A 24,366-nucleotide genomic window follows, 5' to 3' on the forward strand; every position below is an offset into this window, starting at 1 on the left:
AACAACCTAATCCCATGGAGACGAAGTGAGACACCAGGTGGATTGAGCACATTTGAGAGAGTTATGCGTCACGTGGGGGTAAAACACATGGAGGATGGAGCTGCATGGCCTCGCGACAGGAGGAGGAGGAGGAGGTTCATGGATGCAGGTCGGGAGGACGAAGGAGGCGAGGATGAGGAAGAAGATGCATGTAAAAACTAACTTTGAAAGCCATTTGAAGTGCAACATCCGACACAGTGTGAAGACAGCTTCAGCTCGGTTACAGTCCTACCTTGCGAAGGAGCAGCTGCTGCACCCTGGTCCTCACTTGCCTTGGAGGGGGCGGAGATAGAAGTATCGGCGGGGGCGGGGGCGCGCCCAGACGCCTCCGAGGGGGCAGGATCAGACACCAGGGAAGGGGCGGGCTCAGAGGGGGCGGGGCCAGACGCTTCGCCAGAGGCAGAAACATCAGAGGGGGCGGGGCCAGACGCTTCACCAGAGGCAGAAACATCAGAGGGGGCGGGGCCAGACGCTTCGGCAGAGGCAGAAACATCAGAGGGGGCGGGGCCAGACGCTGCGGCAGAGGCAGAAACTTCAGAGGGGGTGGGGCCAGATGCTTCGGCAGAGGCAGAAACATCAGAGGGGGCGGGGCCAGATGCTTCGGCAGAGGCAGAAACATCAGAGGGGGCGGGGCCAGATGCTTCGGCAGAGGCAGAAACATCAGAGGGGGCGGGGCCAGATGCTTCGGCAGAGGCAGAAACATCAGAGGGGGCGGGGCCAGATGCTTCGGCAGAGGCAGAAACATCAGAGGGGGCGGGGCCAGACGCCTCTGAGGGGGCAGGATCAGACACCAGGGAATGGGCGGGCTCAGAGGGGGCGGGGCCAGACGCTTCGGCAGGGGTAGAAACATCAGAGGGGGCGGGGCCAGATGCTTTGGCGGAGGCAGGCACGGACACCTCAGAAGGGGCGGGGCCAGACGCTTCGGCAGAGGCAGAAACATCTGAGGGGGCGTGGCCAGACGCTTCGGCAGAGACAGAAATATGAGAGGGGGCGGGGCCAGACGCTTCGGCAGAGATAGACACCTCAGAGGGGGCGGGGCCAGACGCTTCGGCGGAGGCAGGCGCAGACACCTCAGAGGGGGCGGGGCCAGACGGGGGTACATTGGGGGAGTCTGAGGGAGTCTCCTGCGGCTCGGATACAATCACAGTGTGCTGGACTTTGACTGAAGGAGAGGAAATATCCGCGGCTGAATCACGACGAGGAAGGAAAGGATTGGAGAGGGAGGGGGAACACGAAAGAGGAGAAGTCATTAAGAAGGTTGTCGAGTTTACCTTTTGGTGATTATGGTGAAGCACAGGTACGATGCAGAATACATGACAGCATTTTAGTCCATTTTGTGTGGCTCACAGCTAAACATGGCTGAAAAATATTTCACAATCATGCACGAATATGCAGCCGAGTTTGTTTAAAACTTACTGAACTCAATTAAATGCATTGAACTGAGCAGAAACTGAATATTTGCCTCTCTACGTCATTTACTTTGCATTCGAACACTTTTGCGTTGGTATGCTGTAACGTGTCGATGAGGCCGCCGGTCAGTCTCACCTGCGTGCTCTTCTTTCCCAGTCTCAGCAGGCGCCCCGGTGGTCCGGACCCCCCTTTCCTCCTGGTCCTTCTGTGGCGGACTGGACTCGACGCTGGGGGGTTTCGGGGGGCTCTCGCCCCCCGTGCTGCTGCGGGGCGACAGCATCTCCATCTCCTCGCCCCAGTCCGTCACCGGCTGGTGCCCGTCCAACGGGGAGAAGGGGCTGACGGGTTTCCCCCCCTCCAGGGGGTCCCGCGCTGCAGCCGGGGGTGGGATGTGGACCTTCGGCCGGGGGGTCCGCTGCTCTTTGGGGCTCCCTGCGGACGTCTTCCGGGGACGAGTCCTGGGCGACAGGAGCGAGTCGTCTCTGCTCTTCTGCGCCTTCTCTTTCCCCGTGTCTTTCTTCTCGCGTTCCGAGTCGCTGCCCTCCTCCGCCTCGTCTTCCTCGCCGTCGCTGGCGTCCTCCCACTCGTCCTCCTCTTCCTCCTCTCCGTTCTTATCCTCCGCCTGAGACAAAGTACACAGACACTTACGGGGGGGGGCCACTGGCCGAGAGCTGAAGAGGCAAACCGTAAGAGGAAACCAACAGGAACCCAAGGAATCGTCGTCTTTATTTATTTAAATTAGACAAAAACCTTGGTGTGTGAAGAAATGTGACGATCCAAGTTACCGCTTCCTTACATATGTTCAGAGAAAGTTGAAAATGTTCAAATGAATCAAAAAAAGTCAACACAAAAAGTGAGACAGTTTTGATCAGTTCTATCTGACACAGCTGGAAAGCCAGATTATTTAAACAGTGTGAGGAAGATGCATTTGTGGGATGAGCAGCAGAGCAGGGTTGTGCAGGCTCCTGCTGCTCATCCTCATGTTTATCAGTATTAATCAAGAAGTTTGGAAGAAGCAGGACCAAGTCATTTTTACCTTCCGTGCTGGGACAGGTTTGGCTTTGTCCTCCCTCTCCTTCTTCGGCTTCTCTCTCTTCGTCTTGTCCTCTTTCTCCTTCTCCTCCTCTTCCTCCTCTCCTTCCCAGCGGTTGTCGTGCATACTGTCAAATATTAAAGGTCACGTCAGCGTTACAATCTCATGAGACGACGAGGAATCGGGCGTCTCAAGGGCTCTAAGAAAACACCTCAAACGAAAAGAATTGTGTAGCTTTTGAAACCCAATATTGGGTCGCGATTGCTGAAACACCACCTTTTGGATGAAATCACATTGTTGAAGGCATCCGGTAAAAATGTTAGTTTTAAACTTTTCAGCATTTTGTTTTAACTGGCTGTTGGATTTATTTCCCCCTATAAAAGGATAACCAATATAAAATATAAACCCGACGGTCTCTGTTGGGATTCCTCTGCATTAAAAGCAAAAAACAACCACATGCGAACAATTTACTTTGAGACAAATAAACTTAAAAAGTAGATGGTTACGCATTCTGACGTTAAAACGCTCCTCTATTTTGCAGCCACAGACAAAACTACAATACCGTACCAGACCTACTGTGTCCCTAAACAAGATCGATGTGTTGCAATAGCGGCAGGCAATGAGTTGCAATCAGAGATCGTTCCAATGAGTGATCGTGACAGTAAATCTCATGTGTGAAGTGGTCATTTCACCTGTAGCTCAGCTTCTGTCCTCGGCCCCTCCCTCGGCCACGGTCACCCCGGGAGCCGGGGCTCCGGCCCTGCGACAGGAAGTCCCCAAACGTGGGAGCTTTGGGCGGCCGCTTACCGTCGTCTGGAGGAGACGGCAAAGACGTGAGGATAGACACAAGCAAAGCAGAGGAGAAGATTTGGGGGATTTAAAGGAGAGGAAAAGGAGTTAATAAAGACTCATGACTGTGATCAACTAGAAGTAGTTGCAGGGTCAACCAGTTGGACAGACGCTCCCGAGGACTCAATACAGTCACATTACATTTATGTTGACTTGCAGTTTGTGGTTCAAGTTGAAAATAAACACATTTGCATTATAACCTGAATGGAATGCAAGGAGGAGTGACACATTAGTAATCCCTACACAGATCAGTGTCAGTCAGCGTGGTGCTGAAGGTGAAGACCGGAGAAAACAAACGCCATGAAGGAGAATTGAAGTGGTGGAGGACGGGAAAGAAAAGAGGACAGAAATGTAAACGGAGAAAAGAAGTGGACGGGTACTTGAATAAAAAGCATTCGGAGTCAGAGAAATGGAACAAATGAGCTGGGGGGGGGGGGGGGGGGGGGGGAGAGAGAGAGCAAGAGAGCAAGAGCGAGAGCAAGAGCGAGAGCAAGAGAGAGAGCAAGAGAGAGCGAGAGAGAGCAAGAGAGAGCAAGAGAGAGCAAGAGAGAGCAAGAGAGAGCAAGAGAGAGCAAGAGAGAGAGCGAGAGAGAAGAGAGAGCAAGAAAGAGAGCGAGAAAGAGAGCGAGAAAGAGAGCGAGAAAGAGAGCGAGAAAGAGCGAGAGAGAGAGAACAAGAGAGAGAGCGAGAGAGAGAGCGAGAGAGAAAGCGAGAGACCAGCAGGAGGAGGATGAGACAGTTAAAGTTAGTGAGGAAGGAGGACAGACGTGAGGAAGAGAGAAGGTCAGAGACCAAAAGAGCTTCAATGTGGGAAGGGGGAGGAGAGGAGCTTGAAGAGGGGAGATAAAAAAAAAAAAAAAAAAAAGGTCAAAGAATAAGATACAAGTACAAAGGAAATTAAGGGATCAACGAGGAGAGAGAGAGAGGATGACGAGATTGAAAAGAGCAGCCCGGGGCGGGAAGAGGACACTCCAGTCGTTCCACCAATTAGAAATGGTGGACACACACACACACACATACACACACACACACACACACACACACACACACACACACACACAGTTAATGTGGGGCAGATGTAATGCTGAAATGTACAGGTCAGTGGATATGGAGACGACAATGGAGGTAAGAACCTAAAGTCACTTTTCTTTCTGTTTCGTCGTCTTCGGCGATTTGGTCAATTTCATTAGGAAGAAACATACCAGTAGATACCACCTGCGACCACTAGAGGTCACCGGAGGACCGCAGAATGCTGCGACTGCAGCAGAGAAACCTCAGAGAGATCAAACTAAATGTCACCTGAGCGAAAAAGCTTTTGAATTCTGATTAAAAATGTAAAAAAAAAAAATACAACTCTAGAATTGTTTTTCTTTCTTGCAAGAATAGAAATCTACCTTGTGTTCTTTTTACGCCCATTCCCAATTTGAAATATGTGGAAAAACTCCGTGGACTGGTGTGGAACGAGAGTGTGCGTTTTGCCATGTAATATATGTGGCCTATGTTCTTCATGGAATAATCTCCGGGTTTTTACAACAGTGACGTGTACTTGAAAAGCTTTTTGATAAACTTGTGTGACCCCCGCAGTCATTTTTGGTTTAATGATGAGCGTCTTAATGTTCTAAAATGATATTATTGTCGGAGACTAACCCAAACCCCAACAGCAATTAGGATTAGACAAGTTTACAGTTTTTGCCTTGAAATAGCTGCTGAGCCTTTAACGCCAGGCTGTGTTAGAAATCACAGAGCAGGTCAACACCATCAATACTTGTTAAGTCACTTTATATTATCAGTTGAATTCTTAGACATTACATGTGCTATACTTTTAAGCATTTTAATCAAAATAAATGACTTAGATATAGACTCATTCTGACTAATTCTGACCGACTTTCCATAATCTTTATAAAAGAATGAAAAATAATCAAACATCATATTGTCTGGCTTATAAGTTGCACTTTTTTTTTTTTTTTTAGGTTGTTGGTTGGTCTTGTAACTTAAACAGCAGAATTGCTGAAAAACAAAGGAGGCTAATGAAATAATTAAAGCCCGACGGTGAGAGCTGATGAACAAATTCATCGAAAGTTCTGGAAACATCCACAGGACCACACACACACACACACACACACACACACACACACACACACACACACACACACACACACACACACACACACACACACACACACACACACACACACACACACACACACACACACACACACACACACACACACACACACGAGATTTGCTGCTGATTTTTCTTATTTTCTGCTATTGTTCGGTCAATTATCAAAATCATGTTTTGTTTGTTTGTTTTGTGTCCTTTTGTTTTTGCTATCATTGTTGTGGTTAATTTGGTTTTTGCTCTGTTGTTGTTCAGGCTGGTTTAATCCCATGGCAGTTGGAAAATATTTGGATCACTGTGATTACTGTATAATAATGAGCAAAAAATAAAACAAATAAAAAAATATGTATGTAGCACTAACAAGAGTATTGTATGTATCTCCCCACCAAGTCCATCTCTTTCCTCTCCTCTCCTCTCCTCTCCTCTCCTCTCCTCTCCCCTTTCACCCCAACCGGTCAGCAGAATTCCTCCACCTGACTCTGGTTTCTACAAAGTTTCTCCCTGTTGGGGGAGTTTTTCCTTTCCACAGTCACAAACACACCTGCTTGCTCATGTGGATATGTTGGGCTTTTCTATTTTCTCTATAAAAGCACATTGGAATGACTAATGTATTTAAAAATGTCTTCTTTAATTAAAAAAAAAAAGAAAGTTCTGGAAAAGCGAACCGACCCTGCAGTCACATCTGGATCTGGAGGAACAAAAGTGACACCGACGCGTTCGGAAAAATGCGACTTCTCCTCAGGCGGGAGTCGTGTGACCTACGGTCGAGACAGTACGCTACTTTTGTTGTATTCTTTGAAAGCTCTCTGGCTCCCCCTATAGGGAGGTCAACCTTACACTTAAAAAAAAAAACAACTCTGGATTTAAAGTGTTCATGACGATGAATTTTAGTCGCCGCCCTGGTGGTGAATCAGATTATGTGGTTGGGGGACCGAGGTTGGAAATCTCAAGCTGAGGGCGAGAAAGAAAGATTTCCTCCAGGGTGAAAGTGTAAAGGCTGAATAAACGTTTTGTATAAACAAAGACTGTGAGGGAATCACAGGTCTGTGATCACACTTCACTTTGATGTTCTCACAGTTCACCGAGCAGATGACGTAAAGAGATCAAAGGGCTGCGAGGCTGTGTGTGTGGGGGGGGGGCTTCATGCTCCTGAGGTGAGGGGGTGGGGGGGTGTCAGTGTGTGTGGAGTGGGGAGGCGGGGGGCAGCTGTTGTGCGTCACACAATAAACAGCAAACAGTGCAATCGCAGTCCCATGCTGGGGTCTAACCTGAGGCCCTGCCCCGGGGGGCCACACCTGAGGAACGCCCCCGCGCTGCAGAGAGGACGGACACACACACACACACACACACACACACACACACACACCGTTACAACACAAAAACACACACACACATCTCTGAATATGGTCTGGCTGCGGAGCCAGAACTAGCGACAAGCAGAGAAATGAGAGGATGTGTGACGCCGATCAGAAAGGAAGAGATGATCAATCTTCCCGTCAGACTGTCGGCTCATTTCCTTTCTCTTTTACTCTCCACTGCATCGGGATGATTCGATCAACACTTTTAAAAGATGAACTGAATTTATCACACTCATTACACTTTTTTTTTTTTTTTAATTTTGGTTCACATTATTTCCAGTGTTTGCACAGTGTAAAGTAAATTCGCTGCAGCCACATTTACTCCACTAACCCTCGTTTTCTTTCCTCTCCTCGTCTCTAAACCGGCTGTGAACCTGTCTTCAGCTTAACACGTACGATTTTTAATTATTAATTCAACTCAGTGGACAACACCTAATTTTAAGGATGAAAATGTAATAAATAAAAATGTCCCCACAAAGCAGATTTTTAATACACTTAGCTGCTCCTTGTATTCCTGATTCGACTGTTTCAGTTAATTTTTTTCATCCTTTTTGTGTGGTTTTTTTAAAATTCCATCTCATTTTATTTCAAACAGTAGAATGAGTATTACTAGAATAATCTAAAGTTAGTATTTAAAGACAAAGACTCATATTATAAAAGTCAAGGAAAGATGTTCATGATCACAGAAACAGGAAAAGAATTTACCCACGTCTAAGCTATATATACCGAATTTCCGCCACGTGGGATTAAAAGTCTGATCGCATCTCTCGCCTCGTCTCATTTAATTTAATCAAGAAATTTAAAATCTCTCGCTACTTGAGCAAAAGACCTGCAAAAAGGTGTATTTGAGATTCCTGTGATGAATTATCCAGCTGTTGCAGGTCACATCGGCAGCAGCCGGCAACGAGCATTAAAGATGCAGAGCTCTTCTAATGGAGTTTTGACTTTTCTGCCGCTCGCCGTCTCGTGTTGTGACGCGTGTGCAAAAGACGTGTCCTCGAGCCGCCGTCCTCCGGTCGCTCGCATCATGTGAACGAGCGACCTGCGGCGAGCTCCGCCGCCAGACGCCTTCAGTGTCGACGTTAAACCAAACAAATCGGCAGCAGGAGGACACATTTACACGACAAAGTTAAAAATGAGCTTTGCTTTCGTCTCATAAAGCAGAACCATGAATTATTCATGCTCAGCTTTGACGTGAACACGGCTGAAGCCATTTTTACGTTTTTGTCACGGGGAACTTAAAAAAAAAAACAAAAAAACCCCAATTCAATAAAAACCTAAAAGTAGCTGAACTATTAAGCGGTTTATAAGATACAAGGTTAGAGAAACAAGCTTGTGCTGGAGCGTGACCTTTGACCCCCCCCCCAGCCCATTGATCCAGGCACGAGGGGTTAAAGTTAACGATGACCGGGACGAGTTAAATTCAGTAAAGGAATTTTCCAAAGGAACAAAAATTTTATTTTTACACACACACACACAAATGCCTAAATGTTACATTATTTAAGTCAGTGTTTTTCAACCTTTTTGAGCCAAGGCACACTTTTTTGTTTGGAAAAATGTGGAGGCACACCACCACCCAAAAATGTTAAAATGTGAAACTCTGCAGCCTCTATTAACAATATAAAGTCATTCTCATCAAAGTTTCATCAACAGGAATCAAATAAATACAGAAAAAAAGTATTTCCCAATTTCTTTTTTTAATAGTGCCTCCCTCAGTGTGAAACCTGGACCTGATGGATGAAGAGCTGAGATCCTGGTTCACATTCTTCCTTTTCAAAAACTTCTCCCTCACTGTCACTGACACAGTACTTTGATACAAGATGGTAGCAGGAGGTGGAGATTAACCAGACTGACGTCTGTTAAGTTTCTATTTCACCGGCAAAGTTCTGTGCTGCCCTCTAGTGGTGAAGAGTATTGTAGCATCACGGAGTTGGTCGCTGCAGGGCATGATGGGAGTTCAGGTAATGTGTTGCCGGAGGTTATTGAGGGTTATTGTTGGGGTTGTTGTGTGTTGATTTGTGCTTGTGTTGTGATTTTGTTCCTCGGTTCAGATAGTTCATTATTTCCTCTAGTTTGGTTTGTTGGATGTTGGTGTGCAACCAGGAGTGAGAAATGTGTTGTGTGGAGTTTCATCCTGTTATGAAGTTCCGGTTGCGTGCGTTCATGTCAAAATAAAAGCCTCTGGTGATCAGCTGGCTGAAAAGAATCTCATCTCAGCAATTCCTCCGCGGCGCTCGCCACAGTATTTATACATGATTATTCTGCACACAAATGTTTTTATAGAAAAAAAAAATTTGAAATTGGATCATTTCCCAAGGCACACCTACCAGATCTCGCGGAAACACCAGTGTGGTGCGGCACAGTGGTTATAAAACAGATTTAAGTATTTTCAGCCATGAAGGTTTGTTGAACATTTTTTTCCCCAAGATTTTTGTGCCATTTTATACACTGAACAAAAATATAAACGCAACACGTTTTTGTTCTCGTTTTTCAGGAGCTGAACTCAAAGATCAAATATTGTCCACAAATGTTTCTAGATCCATTAGTGACCCTAAATAATCCCTCCACCTCACACACCTGAAGCATCAAGACGCAGATTAAACTGCATGATTATTGCACAGGTGTGTCTTCGGCTCGCCACAATAAAGGGAAGGACACTCTAAAACGTGTAGTTTCACTGTATTTCCTTCACAAGGCAACGTTTCAAGCATAAAAGCATCTTGGTTCCTGAAAACGTTTCGCGGTGACACCTGTTCAGTGCAGACATTTTAATCTCACACAGCACAATACTGGAGTCCTGCAGAAACTCTGTTCTTTTTTTTAGAAAATGGACATGTTGGAACCGTCAGGAACTTTTTTTTCCCCAGCCGGTGAAACGGGAAAGATTTTTCTTGTAAGTATTAACAGTTCAAGTTTTGTCAAACTATCAATAATGAGGACACGCCCTCTTGCCTCTGAAACGAAGAGGTAGAAGTGTCATTGACATTAGAATATTGATTATTAGGCTCATTTTTTTTTACTTGTTTTGGACACTCAACATTTTTATTTGTGAACTATAATGATTTTGAGAAAAATGGAAAAAACTTTGAAAACAATAAATTATGCAGATGTTTCTCCTTTTGTTTTAGTGAGACGCAGCCTTTATTTCATTAAAGCCACCTGATTTTTTTGAAACGACCGATCCGAAAATTCTCATGTGCAAATGTATTTCTGGGCCTGTGGAAATCAGTATTCGCACATGCACGCACAAACACACACACACACACACGACGTGAGGTTTCTTCTGGAGACTCAGGCAGCTTAAGGCTGAGGTTCATCTGGACTCCTGGGAAATACAGCCTACATTTACATAACCAGCTTAATTAGCCTGAGGAGGGCGACGGCCTGACCTCCTGTGTGTGTGTGTGTGTGTGTGTGTGTGTGTGTGTACCCTCTTCAAAAGCTGTGCTGTTTAGGGTTATGGGTTAAATAGCTTTATATCTAAACTGATTTCACGGCAATTAAAAAAAAAAAAAAAATAGAATTACAGAAATAAATCAACTTTTAGGTAAAGACTGCAGGCACTCGAATGTATTGTAATATTTAAAAGAAATCTAAAACACCTCTTCAGTCTTAAATAATTCAAAGGTTTATTCATTTAAACTATTCATTTGTTTGACGTTTTCTTCATACCGTCGTTATTCTGCTACTTATCTTTTTTCTGTTAACTATGGATATGTATATTTAAAATCTGGCTTTTAGCGGATTACATTTTAAAATGTCAGAACCTTTTTTAATGTATTCTATCCAGTTTGATGCAGTTTTACCTTGTTTTTGATGTGTGTGTGTGTGTGTGTGTGTGTGTGTGTGTGTGTCTCACCTCTCCTGCCGCCCTGTTCGGGTGCGACGCCCTCAGCAGGCACACATGCGTCCTCCTTGAACCTGTGAAAACAGCCCCGAGGGAGAAACACACTCAGTCAGTCAGAGCAGCTTCATCATCATCATCATCATCATCATCATCATCATCCTCATCATCCTCATCATCATCTTCATCCTGGCTGACAGCTACTCGGAATCGTTCCGTCCTCACCTCGTCAGGCCGCTTTTAGCTGCAGCTTGTGAACATCGCCTCAAACCTCACAAACACCTGACTGACCTCAAGATGCGGAGCCGGACCCGAAGTCCAGGACCCCAAACGGCTTCATCATAGGGGCGAAGGAGCAAGAGGAGAGTTGGTCCTGGAAACAAACTCCACATCCATCGTGTGGGAACAGTTGGGCTTTTTCCCCAGGTGGCAAAAACGTGTTCTAAAGCTGCTGGATTTTCTAATAAATCAGGTTCTCGACAGAGTTTAATTATTCAAATCGCTGCACTTTAGGAGAGAACCTCAGTTCCTTAAAGTCCTAGTGAAATGAAAATTCAACCTCCAAAACACTGTGGCTGTCGCTTCTAGGGACATTTTTTATGCTAACTGGCCGAAGGGTAAAATGTTAAAACACGGAATCTGCGAGAAAATAGATAAACGTTGGTATTTCCTCTGCTGGGCGGAGCTTCTGACAATAATAGAGTGATGTCACTGGTTGTGCACACGCCCAAGTTGTGTTTACATTATGGAGGATCAGAGTTTTGACCACGAAGAGGCTGAATTTAACCATATTTCATCATCATCATCATCACTTCAAACCCAGTGATTGATGAAGAAGACACAGAATGAGTCGTTCTGCCATCGGTGACCCCGTCTGGAACATGTTTGAGGAAGCAGAAGACGCTTCGTCCTCCATTCGTCCTCGTCTCCTCGCCTCAGCAGCCGCCAGTTTTCACCTTTGAGGCTTTGAGGCTCCTGACTTTTGGCAGAACGACCGGCTTCCTGGATCATGTCGAAGCGCTTTTCCCACTGCGGAATCACCGAACATGAGTCCTTGATCGTCTACTAGCCGCCCGAGCTAGCGGCTAGCCGCTCTCGGTCTCTTCCAGGCTCAATCTTTCGTCAAGGCTCATAAAACGCCGACTATAACTTCAAAACACTGTAAAAACGTGGATATTTAAGAGGGAAACAAGCCAATATAAACACAACAGATGGAGATCTGCACATCTCTTGACGTCACGCTCACGAAGAAGGATTCCCCCGACTTCCTCGGCTGGAGATTCAAAATTCAAATAACTTTGTTATGCGACAACAGTGGTGGGGCAGAGTCGGAGGAACCTTAGAAGTAGAACCACAACTATCGTTTTTTGCAAAGTAGTGTTTTACATTTCACTAGGCCTTTAAGTTAGCTTTTTTATTTGACTCTTTTCTATAGGCTATTTAATGTTTTGATACTTAAGTCCTCTTAAATAACATTTTTGCATAATTGCCTAAGTTTACAACAGTTGACATTTTCAGTTTTCCCCATTTAAAATAAGCCTGAACAATTATTTGAATGATTTGAGATTTTTTGCTTTGTCACTTCTGTTTCACTTTTCATGCGAGAACTTTCTCAAAAGCCACTTTATCAGTGTCGTCATTTACCATTGGGCATGTTTACAGTCTTAGCACATGTTGGCAACATTGCACAAACTATTTAAATTAAAATATGTTCAGGAAGGCTCTTTGGCTCACTTTTTTTTTTTACATTGGGAAAGTTTCAGACTGGGTTCAGTCACTTGCATATTAATCTCAAAAACCAGTGCCAAAAAAAAGGGATTTTATTATAGAAAGAAACCCCATGTTCTGGTATTTTTACCAGATCGCCCACCCCTACTTCATTACATAGAAAATCATTGGCCATTTTTTAAATCCCTGGCAGCTGCAGGGCAAGAAGAAGGTGATGGGACGGGATGTTTTTGGGCCCCGGAGGGTTATTATATGTGTAATAAAGAACCCAACAATCGATGACGAAGCAGTCGCATGTAGGAAAAACATCCGAACTGGTACCACATAGGAACGAGGCCTGGGTCTGGTGTGGGGAAAAAAAAATCTGGATGGACTTTTCCCCTGGCCACACAAAACAGATCGGACATGAGTCACACGTGAGTAAAAAAAATAAAAAATAAATAAATAAATCTGAATTGGGTTGCATTTCCCTGCAGCTTGAACGAGGCCTGAGAAAGCCGGACTTTTAAAAGAATCTAAACCAGACCAGCGGAACCTGCCCTGGTGAGGAGTGTGTGTACGTCGCCGTTTCTATCATACGTGTTGTGGTTTGATGGCACGATGAGATTTTGACGATTCGGGAATCAGTGGCAGGATTAAATAAGTTTTAATTCACTGCTGGTCAAACGATGTGCTGAGAGAGGCCAGTTTGGCTCCACAAGCTCAGTGTAACTAATCTCACGCTAAAGGTTTTCACCAACGGTGAAGGAGGAGGAGGAGGAAGAAGAAGAACTTGTCTCCGTCCTCACATGTTATCCGTCTTCTGTGCGTCCCACTCCCGCCTCCACTGGCCCGTGGCGTTTCGGTGACGCGCTAGCCTCTCCTCGTCGATCTGCTCGCGTTCTTTCTTCCAGCGCAGGTACTCCGCCCTCTCGCGGCCCGTCATGGACATCGTCATGTCCATGGAGCCTTTTGGACCGGGACGCCGACTCTGCGGGGAAGACGGTCAACGAACAACAGGACCGTAACTAATGGCTTCAGACAGATTAAGAGACCACTTAGCATTAGCGACAGCAGATGTGTTGAGCGCTACAGCCAGTGACAGATCGGGGCAACGCTCTCGTGCAGCACTCACCGTCCACTCTCTCTCCACCTCTGCTCCCGTCTTCACGTTGTCAAAGTCCAGCCCTCCCCAGTTCCGGACGTGTCTCCTGCTGCCCTCCTTGCGGTCGAGGTCCGGGGCCGGACCCGACCGTCTGGGGTCGTCCAGGAAGTTGCGGATGGGCATATCTCCCTCCACCTGCAGAAACATTATCCAATACAAGCAGTCACATCGAGACAATGGCTGAAAAAGTCGCAGGGGATGTCCAAATAGTCCCTCCTATCTCCTTTGTGATCCACTTTTCCTAGACCCCCGGAAGTGTTTAAGTGACAGCCGTGATAAAGAGTGTTTGGATTCTCAATAACCTAAGGAAAGGAGGCACAGTGCTTCCTTTAGAGCCTCCTTTAGCCTAGGAAACACTGATGCTTCCTTTAGAGCCTCCTTTAGCCTAGGAAACACTGATGCTTCCTTTAGAGCCTCCTTTAGCCTAGGAAACACTGATGCTTCCTTTAGAGCCTCCTTTAGCCTAGGAAACACTGATGCTTCCTTTATAACCTCCTTTAGCCTAGGAAACACTGATGCTTCCTTTAGAGCCTCCTTTAGCCGAGGAAACACTGACGCTTCCTTTAGATCCTCCTTTAGCCTAGGAAACACTGATGCTTCCTTTATAACCTCCTTTAGTCTAGGAAACACTGATGCTTCCTTTATAACCTCCTTCAGCCTAGGAAACACTGATGCCTCCTTTATAACCTCCTTTAGCCTAGGAAACACTGATGCTTCCTTTAGATCCTCCTTTAGCCTAGGAAACACTGATGCTTCCTTTATAACCTCCTTCAGCCTAGGAAACACTCATGCATCCTTTAGAGCCTCCTTCAGCCTAGGAAACACTGATGCTTCCTTTAGATCCTCCTTTAGCCTAGGAAACACTGATGCTTCCTTTATAACCTCCTTCAGCCTAGGAAACACTGATGCGTCCTTTAGAGCCTCCTTTTACCTAGGAAACACTGATGCTTCCTTTAGCCTAGGAAACACGGATGCTTCCTTTAGAGCCTCCTTTTACCTAGGAAACACTGATGCTTCCTTTAGCCTAGGAAACACGGATGCTTCCTTTAGAGCCTCCTTTTACCTAGGAAACACTGATGCTTCCTTTAGCCTAGGAAACACGGATGCTTCCTTTAGAGCCTCCTTTTACCTAGGAAACACTGATGCTTCCTTTAGCCTAGGAAACACGGATGCTTCCTTTAGAGCCTCCTTTTACCTAGGAAACACGGATGCTTCCTTTAGAGCCTCCTTTTACCTAGGAAACACGGATGCTTCCTTTAGAGCCTCCTTTAGCCTAGGAAACACTGAGGCTTCCTTTAGCCTAGGAAACACTGATGCTTCCTATATAACCTCCTTCAGCCTAGGAAACACTGATGCTTCCTTTATAACCTCCTTTAGCACAGGAAACACTGATGCTTCCTTTAGCCTAGGAAACACTGATGCTTCCTATATAACCTCCTTCAGCCTAGGAAACACTGATGCTTCCTTTATAACCTCCTTCAGCCTAGGAAACACTGATGCTTCCTTTATAACCTCCTTTAGCACAGGAAACACTGATGCATCCTTTACTAAAGGTGACCAGATCATGCTGCCCCACAATTCTTTGCGTCAACAACATTTAAAAGGACCAGTTCAGCCGAGCGTTCAGGGAAACTCACAATGACTCATGTTAAGTTACCAAAGCAGTAATATGTCTTGACCAACTTTACATAATGTAAAACGTGTTATGTGGATGTTGTCAAATGAACACAGTAAAGTTTTAGTTCCGCCTATTCTCAGTTTGATTGCTTATTTATTCACCTGGCAGCCGTTTCACTTCAGTTCCTCGTAGCCTGGAGCCTCTTTCCCTTTAATTTACATTCACACCTGCTGATATTTCAGATTATATCAGTGGTTGGAAGGGGAAAGTGGTAGAAATGTGCTTTTTGTAGTCCATTTTCGGAAATTTGTAGTTTTCTGACCACGGCAGATGTTGCTAACCTGCACTGCTGGCGGATTATTATGACGGCACCTGGTGGAGGGCTTTAGGAAGTCTCCTAACAAGTGGATAGGAAAAGAGATAGGAGGGACTATCAGGTAGGACCCGAAGTGTTGTGTCGTACCCGCTGTCCTCTCTCGTACTCCGCTATTCTCTCCATTTCTTCGTTCATCTTCTCAATGTTCTGCCGCCTCTTCTCCTCCCACTCCTGTGGAGAAAATCACACAGCGCAACATGTTTGAGGGTCTTGTGCTGTGAAACTATTAAAAGCCTTAATCAGATTAATCACAGGGTTCCTGTGGATTCATTTTCATTAATCACATTGAAATGTCACTCATTTTTAATCTACATAAAAAAATTGCCCTCTATTCTAGCAGGATCAAACAAACTCTACTAAGACGAACCAACATTTGACGTTGTACGAGGGGTGGGGCGACCGCTTCTCGTTTACAATGCTGCTGCAACCGAGAACAGCTGACTCGGCAGAATCCAGACCGAACGCTTGCTTCACGCTAAATGTGGGATTTTAAGCTGGAAGTGTTTCAGTGAAAAGAAAACTCCTTCCTGCAGAGTGTGAACTGTTCTGTCGGGGGGAGGGGGACTGTACTCAAACTGCCCATCAAGAGGGCCGCCGTGCTGTTTAGCATCTTCCAGGTCGACTGGACGGGAAGTCGAGTTGGGACACAAAATGTGTTGCCATAAACATTTCAGGGATCTAAGCAACTCTGCGCTGCAGATGTGTTAAAATTATTCATATGATTAATCATGATGTTGGATTATTTTATTTCATTCATTTAAAACAATGCAACAACAGCATTTCATATGAGTGAAAAGGAGCAGGAAGAAGTAAAACTTATCAACACAAAATCCTTTACAGTTCCAGTTCAGTTCATTTGAGCCGTCACATGCAGCGTCTTTTTCCAAGACATCAAACACAAAATAAATAAATAAGGTTGATCTGCTACTCCGCAGTGTCGTATTTGTGTAACATTGACAATTTAACAAGTTTCTTAAACACATCAATGGACTTAGAAGTTTGAATTTAACAATCAAGACTGTTCCACAGACTGACTCCTTCCATTGAGATGCATTTTTCCATTACGGCCGATTGAAACCTGGGTTTTGTAAAAACCTCAGTTCATATCTGCTTTTTCTCTTGGCGAATCCGTTTTGCAATTTGTTTGGTAAACTTTCCAGATGAGCTTTAAACATGGTTTTTACAAGGTTATACTCCATTAAATCTTTAAACTTCAGTGTTTTTAGTTGTCTAAATAAAGGATTAGTATGGTCTCTGTAAGCACTTCCAGATTAATCTGCATTAACGTGTCACTTTTGACATCCCAAAAAAATTACTTCCTTTTTAGTTCACACTTACTTTTGATTTCCGGTCGACGCCCCCTGGTGTCCCCTCGACGACGACTCCTCCACCTCCACCTCCACTTCCTCCTCCTCCTCCTCCTGCTCCTGCTCCTCCTCTCCTTCCGCCTCCTCCTCCTCCTCCTCTTCGTCCTGGACCTCCTAACTCGCCTCCTTCTCCATCTCTGGGTGTTCTGGGCTCCCACTCTCTCCTCTCTTGTCGACCTCCACCTCCTCCACCTCCTCCTCCTCCTCCCCTCTGACCTCCACGGCCCATTCGCCCGGACCCCATCCTCCTGGGGGGGCTGCGTCCGTCACTCGGACCTCTGTGCCCATCGCTCTCCTCAGACGACTTCCGGCCGCGAGGCGTTGCAGGTTTCCAGTCGTTCACGACTCTCTTCTCCTGCAGCAAACAGAGCAAATTCAACACGGAGCCACCGTGAGCTCTGGACCGGCCGGGTCAAGGATCAACAAGCTGGGTGAGTTCAACAATCCCTCAAAATGTCAAAAGCAGATTCTGGCAGCACGTCTATGACTTCGGAGAAGGAAAAAAAAACAAAAAAAAACTGCGTCATGCCGACACATGAGACTAAAAACCTCGTCTCATTAATGTTTCCCTGATGGAAATCATTTTTCTCTACAGATAAAGATTTAAAAAAAAAAAAAAGAAAACAGCTACAAGAATGAGAAGAAAGAATAAGAACAGAACAAAGACAAGATCAAGAAAGACATAGTATGAAAATGAAACCAAGGAAAAGAACAAGAACGAGGAGGAGGAAGAAAAAGAATTAAAAACTAGAAGAAAAGGAATGAGATTAAAAAAAAGACAGAACAAAAAAATAAAAAAGGAAAAGGAGCAGGACAAGAAATACAGAATTGGTGGCTGACAGGTTAGAGCAGTGAGTTTGTGTTTGAAGGTCACCACCAACATGACCTTTGACCTCCAGATCCCCAAGCACACTGCTCCTATATCGGAGTCGTTACGATCGACTGTGGAAAGGTTGAATGCAGAGTCACCAAAAGGAGGATCCATAAGCGTAAAAAGAACATGACATGACATGAAGAATATTATATATTTTAGTGCAGTCAATAGATTAAAAAATTAACTAGTTAATTGCAGCATGCTGCTGCTCCGGTAAGGGAGTAAAAACTAAACAAAAATGGATGTAAACAAACTACGTAAAACATTTTTTTAGCAAACATTCCAAGTGAACTAATTCAACACGAAATTTTTGATGGGACTAATGTATACACTTTTTTTTTTTTTCATCTGCAGAAGAAGAAAAGACATGTCAGACTGAGGCAACATGTAGCGGGTCTTAAAGATCTGTTAATGTTGAGAGAATTGTTCTGACGGCCACACATCATATATAATAAATTGACATTTAACTCAATCGGCACACCGCCAATGTTGGACGAGTTCATAAAGTGGTGAACGTCTATTTCTACTTATTAAGCAGATACGGGGGAAACAATAACACTCGTTTGGTTCAAATTCAACCCATCGTTTTAAATTAGCCCTCTTAACAAGGTTTATTTAGATTTTATTGCAGTGATATTTTCAAGAAATGTGCAATGAGTGATGTCTGTGTCGCTTGTTTCCCTGAGATCACATTAACTTCCATTTGGCAGATCTTCCATATTGTTTTAGTGCCGACAAGCTCCTCTTACACAATGTGCGACTGGTGAATCGTGTCTGATTGGAGGAGCAGACTATAGACCAGTGTTTTTCAACCACTGTGCCGCGGCACACTGGTGTTTCCGCAATATATAGTCAGGTGTGCCGTGGGAAATTATCCAATTTTACATTTTTTTCTAAAAATCATTTGCTCTCAGAGCCGCTGTGACAGCAGTGTGTTGAAGAGTAATCATGTATAAATACTCTCCGCCAATAGATGGCAGCACAGAACTTTGCCAGTGAAATCAAAACTGACAGACGTCAGTGTGGTTCATCTCCACCTCCTGCTACCATCTTGTATCAAAGTACTGTGTCAGTGACAGTGAGGGAGAAGTTTTAGAAAAGGAAGAATGTGAACCAGGATCTCAGCTCTTCATCCATCAGGTCCAGGTTTCACACTGAGGGAGTCAAAATTAAAAAAAGAAATTGGGAAATACGTTTTTGGTGTGCCTCCAGATTTTTCCAAAGAAAAAAAGTGTGCCTTGGCTCAAAAAGGTTGAAAAACACGGGTCTAGACGTAAAGAACCACTTCTCTGCTTCCTGGTGGATATTTCAAAATCTTCTAACTGTAGCCTTGGAGTCAAGAGAAGTACCGATACCGCATCCTATTGATGACGGCTGCAATGTGAGAGTGAAACCTCCAGTCTCCTGGATCCTGAGACCTGCTGCTATACAACATTAGCAAGTTTAATCTGGGCTGTGGATTATGCAAAACTCCAACAGTGAACCGAGACTAAAGAACCTCACCGGGCTTGCTTTTTTCTTTTTTTTTTTAATCTTTTAAGAGGAAACTGTTCTCTTAATCTTCAGGAAAGGATTCATCGACTAAGGTTATACATTTTAACGAAGAACAAGCCTGCACCCCACACGCCGCCCTGCTGCTCTTCATCCTCGTCTTGCTCTTCGCTGCAGGTCTCCAGTCATCGCGAGTCACTTTTCTTTCTTTTTTTTTTTTTTTTACCGTCGGACCGTGAGCTGCAGGGCTGCCTCGTTAATGTGAGACTTTCACGGCGTCCTCAGTCTCCATTGATAAGTAAATTAAGTGAATAAATAGAAAAAACTGAAAAGCAGCTGGAGCAGCAGTGCCTTCACATGGTGAATGAGGAAATATTTCTGAAGTCCAAATACGGCGCAAAAACTGAAGTAATCCATGTCTCCGTCTATTTCTTCACCTCGATGTGGGAAAGGCGGAAAACGAAACAAAGCAGCCAAGCTGCTGAAACACGTTGAATTTGGGACGGCAGGACGACGCTCCTGCTGGAAAATCAACAAACATCCGTGGCTCAGCTCTGCTGATGCAACGGCGCCGTATTATGATGTCATAACTGTGAGACGGAGCGAAGGGGGGGGGGGGGGGGGGGGGGGGGGGCTGAGCAGAGGGAGAGGGGGGGTCCCAAATCTAAGTGCTGAAACTTTTACCCCTTTGCCTTTGCCCTCGTTTTGGAGGGGAAGGGGAAGGCGGAGGCGGAGGGCTAAGGGGTAGGGGTACAAAATTGAATTGGGATTGGGCCAAAAGGAAAGCTGAAGGACGATCTGTTTGGTGTGTACGTGTGCTACAACCTGGATAAAGTGATTTCAGAGGTTCACGGAGACATTTTGTACTTCATCGTACCGACTGTGGCTCATCCTGCACTGGGATTGGCTGCTGCATCATTAGGTCGGCGCAACAGGTGCAATTATCTCTGCGTCTGTTTCGGTGCAATTAAGAGATCGTCATTCAAATCAAATCTCCGTAGAGCAGAAGCAGCGCTGCACGGACAGAAATCAAATAAAGACTCGTCCAAGTAAAGACTTTTCGCCTCAACTCTGAGCCCGCATGTGATTTTCTGCATCCCCCATCTTCTGAGTCGGTTCATTCTCATTTCCCATCTTACCGGGTTTGGCTTCGAGAGGTCGACTGTGACGGTGAAGTTCTCTTTCTCCGTCTTCCGCCTGTCAATGTCTGGCTCGTGGGGGCGGGGCTTACGGGGCGTTGTCACAGCGATGCCTTCCTGCTCGGCCTTCTTTTTGTCTTCTTCTATTTCCTGTTGAGATGGAATGACTTTGAGACAAGAGTTCCACAATAAAGGTATTAAGAAACCAACTGAACTTGTGAAAAACGTTTGAGGTTGGTTCCGGGGGGGGGGGGGGGGGGGTTGCCTTAAGGTGATGACTCAAAACACCTACTTGTCTACCCTGCTGAGCAAAACGCGGTGTCCAATTGGGACATAAAAAGCCACAATTAAAGTTTGTTGTATGAATTTCCTGGAAGTCGTATATGAACGTCCACGAAGAAAAAAAAAAAAAAGTGAGTCTCCACCGGGAATCAAATCCACATTAACATGTACAAAATACCTTCTGAAATGCGTTAACGCGCATCAACATCAGAGTTAGAAAAAGAAAGAAAGAAAGAAAACGCTCCTCAGAGTCCCCCACCCCCACATTGTTTTTATTAGGAAATCCAAAAATGACGATGTTTCCCCGTTTGAAAATGAGCGGCTGTCTGATTTAAAAGTGACGCTGGGATTTAGCGCCTCCACACTTCAATGGTGAGGACAGGAATTACATGAGGGCAACTTTAAAGAATGACGATTCACACTCGTGCACGAATAAAACACACAGAAATAGCCTAGTTTTATACACGATCGTGACAAAACTGAAAACAAACTAATAACAAAAAGGAAATGCATCGGGAAAAACAGCATTTTTACAAATTTCACAAATCATATTTTAAGGGGGGGCTCCTGTCTCACTATGGGGATGCTGCAATCTTCCTGTCTCACATCGGGAGGGACACTCGTGTCCACCTGCTTCTCCTCCTCCCTTTAAAGCACCGTCAATCGTTCTGTCGGACCTGGACACCACATACCTGATACCTCTTCACCAGAGCTTCGTTCTTCTTCCTCAGAGCCTCGATTCGTCGGTCCAGCTCCGCGTCCTTCTCCTCCTTCGTCTTCAGATCCGCTGTGGACTGAGGCAAGAGGCGAGAGTGAACAAGGAGGCGAAAGTGTCTGCAAGAGAAAACTGAGGAGGGCTGAACTGAATGACACCAGGAAAATACTGCCTGACCACCACAGTGGTTGAATGACAACGGTTTACCGAGATGCCGATTATGGAAACGCCTTAAAAATAGTGAACACAGCTGCAATTTGCCGTCCTGAAACTCCTGCCAAAGTGTACAGGACTAGAACAAAGTACTCACCATAGCTGCCTGTCTGGTCTTCACTCAGTTCCTGGAGTGAAGAGGATGAAGAGGATTAGAGAAAAATAAACAAAAATTCTTAGCATTTGTTGCTTTTTCTTTTTATCATAATTCCGATCCAGTACATTTTGAAAAGTCTCTGCCCTCTTCGTACATGGCCGGCAGGTAAAGAGGATGAGGAGAAGATCTTCATCGGTGCAGTCACTCAATACATGTTGCCGATGAACGTCAGTATTTTATTTCATGCTGAAGCTCCTCGGCCACCAAATTGCTCACTGGACCGCAGTTTCCTGCATCCAGTCTTTCCGTTAGACTTACATGACGTTACACATTTATCACGGCTCAGTGACACGTGGCTGACAGTCGCATTTTACAACATCCACAACTTAATGCGTGTAATAATGCTCGTCTGTGCTCACCTTCTTGATCTTAGACCGTTTTACATGCACTTAATTATATGAACACATAAATAAGTATTTTATAGTTTAACACAGGAAGGATAGGCAAGGATCCAGTTTGAAAGAGCCAAGAATTCTTTCAGCACTTAAAGAAGACACTTGTTGTCAGCTGAGGCACGTGCTGGCTATATGTCACATTTGAACGTAAAGTCGTGTCAAGAATAACTTGTATGCTCCAAAAAGAATTAAGCAAAAAATTATGAAGATCATCTTCTCAAACACCCTTTGTTATATTTAATCTCACTTACTATAACACATATCTTTGGCTGAATTTTGTCTAATGGCTAAGATAATAATTAGTTTGCAGAGGCAATTTTGTGATGCTTTGTTTCATCCTCAGTCAATATCCCAACTGCTTTATGATAGGATTCAGACATATCCATACATATCCAACTCATTGATACACGATCTTTAAAATCACTTATTTTGACATGAGTTAAGGCAATTATTATTATTATTATTATTATGATTATTTGAGGATTCTAAACACATTGTTTTGGCAGCATCACGCTGAATCTCAGACGCTTTTGCTCTTGTTTACATGGAAGTCACCAGTGTGCAGGATTCAACCCAAGGTTGCTCACCTGGATACTGAGATTAATTGAGGTTACAAGTGTGTGTGTGTAAAAAGAGCCCAAATGATTAACCCCTCCATGTGCTCCCAAAGCTCCAGTAAGCTCCTTAGAGCGGCACACTGGAGGTCAACATGTCGCATGAAGCACGGAAAACAACGCGAACACACCGTTTTGTCAGAGTTAAACTGTGTGTCCTCTCCAACAAATCGAGTGCATTGGTGTTGTTTTGTGCGACTGAGTGGAGGTAATGGAAGCACACTGCGCTAATGAGGAGCCGGACTGTGCGACCGACCCGTTGCTCCGGCCGCTCGCTGCCAAATAATAATCCTCCACGCCGTTCCGCGTCCCCGCGCGCCCGGGTTTATGCACGTTACCTGCCTCGGGTGAGTCCGAAGGAGAGTTTTACGAAAGTCTCTGTCTGGACGCGCCGCTCGTTGCCAATTTGTGCTCCTCAATGCGTTCTCATTATTGTCTTCCGGTTAGCCGCGGCTAACTTCCTGCCAAATAAAGTGCCCCAACCTCCTACTCTTAAAGGGACCGCGGTACAAGTTTTGAAAACAAAACGTTAAAGCGGTTGTTTCATATTAACATTACCGTATCGATACAGACACAAAACAGTTGTGTTACATACTCTTCAGAACTATTGTGGACAAAAACGTCGATATTGCTGCGGAAAGCAAATGTTTTCAAATGTGGACTATGTTGTAACTTTCAGAGATTCCGCTAGAAGGCGGCAGAGACTTTTCAGGGAGTTTTATCTGCTCATTCGTGGCAACGAATTCTTAAAGACACACACACACACACACACACACACACACACACACACACACACACACACACACACACACACACACACACACACACACACACACACACACACACACACACTCCAAAACATTGCACCTCAAAGCACTGATTAAAAACTCCCTATATTGAGAAGGGGTGTCACACAATCGTGCCTCCAAAATCACAGCTTGATCCAAGATCAGAAGATCATCATATCTTACAGCCTGCTGTTCTTTATATATATATATATATATTTAAATACACTCCAAATTGCTCCTAATGGATGGATGAGCACTGTACTTGACAGCCGCTACATTGGCGCGTGTGAATGAGTGAATGCAATCAACAGTGTAAAGCATTTTGGGAACTATTGAAGTGGTGGAAAAGCACTAAAAAAGTTCAATTAAATTACCATATGAGCCTCAGACTCGCTTTACTCGGGCACAGAAGTGTTTTTGAGCACGACAATTAGTTCTAAAGTTGCATTCAATGGTGTGTGAATATCAGACAATCAGTGGCCCAGTTTACAGGACTGGACTTGTGGGCGGCTCTGGACTTGCTTTGAAGTCGACCTCCGGGGTCTGGAACCTCCCGGGAGCTCCCCGAAGAACACGTCCTTTGGTATTCGGCTGTCCTCCATTGGGCGGACGTGGCCTGTCCAGTGAAGACGGTGCTGACTTAAAAAGGGTGAAGATATATGTTCTGTCACTTTCAGATTAGACACTATATTACAAACCATAACAATTGGAATACAATTAAAACTACCCCATCAAATGTTGAAATTACCTGATAAATATAATAAGACACCATCTACCAAACAAAAAACATGTTTCCCATTTATATAGAAA

General features: G+C 44.9%; 1 protein-coding gene across 1 annotated transcript; it reads right to left on the bottom strand.

Moving 5' to 3' along the window:
* Nucleotides 1–531: 531 nt before the first annotated feature.
* Nucleotides 532–23,209, bottom strand: ccdc9 (coiled-coil domain containing 9; the record flags this gene model as incomplete). The annotated part of the gene is made up of 16 exons (XM_080505433.1): nt 23,107–23,209; nt 21,700–21,730; nt 21,367–21,468; nt 20,393–20,542; nt 16,860–17,243; nt 15,609–15,692; nt 13,498–13,662; nt 13,172–13,353; nt 10,671–10,732; nt 6,722–6,766; nt 3,175–3,295; nt 2,486–2,609; nt 1,585–2,071; nt 723–1,225; nt 615–679; nt 532–553 (listed from the first exon to the last, which is right to left on the bottom strand). Exons 2-16 carry the CDS (start codon nt 21,700–21,702, stop codon nt 532–534), a joined length of 2,499 nt encoding a protein of 832 aa, XP_080361559.1. The 5' UTR covers nt 21,703–21,730; nt 23,107–23,209.
* Between the last annotated feature and the right edge of the window lie 1,157 nt (nt 23,210–24,366).

Source organism: Blennius ocellaris (genome assembly GCF_963422515.1).
Source record: "Blennius ocellaris genome assembly, chromosome: 2".
In the NCBI taxonomy this organism is placed as follows: domain Eukaryota; kingdom Metazoa; phylum Chordata; class Actinopteri; order Blenniiformes; family Blenniidae; genus Blennius; species Blennius ocellaris.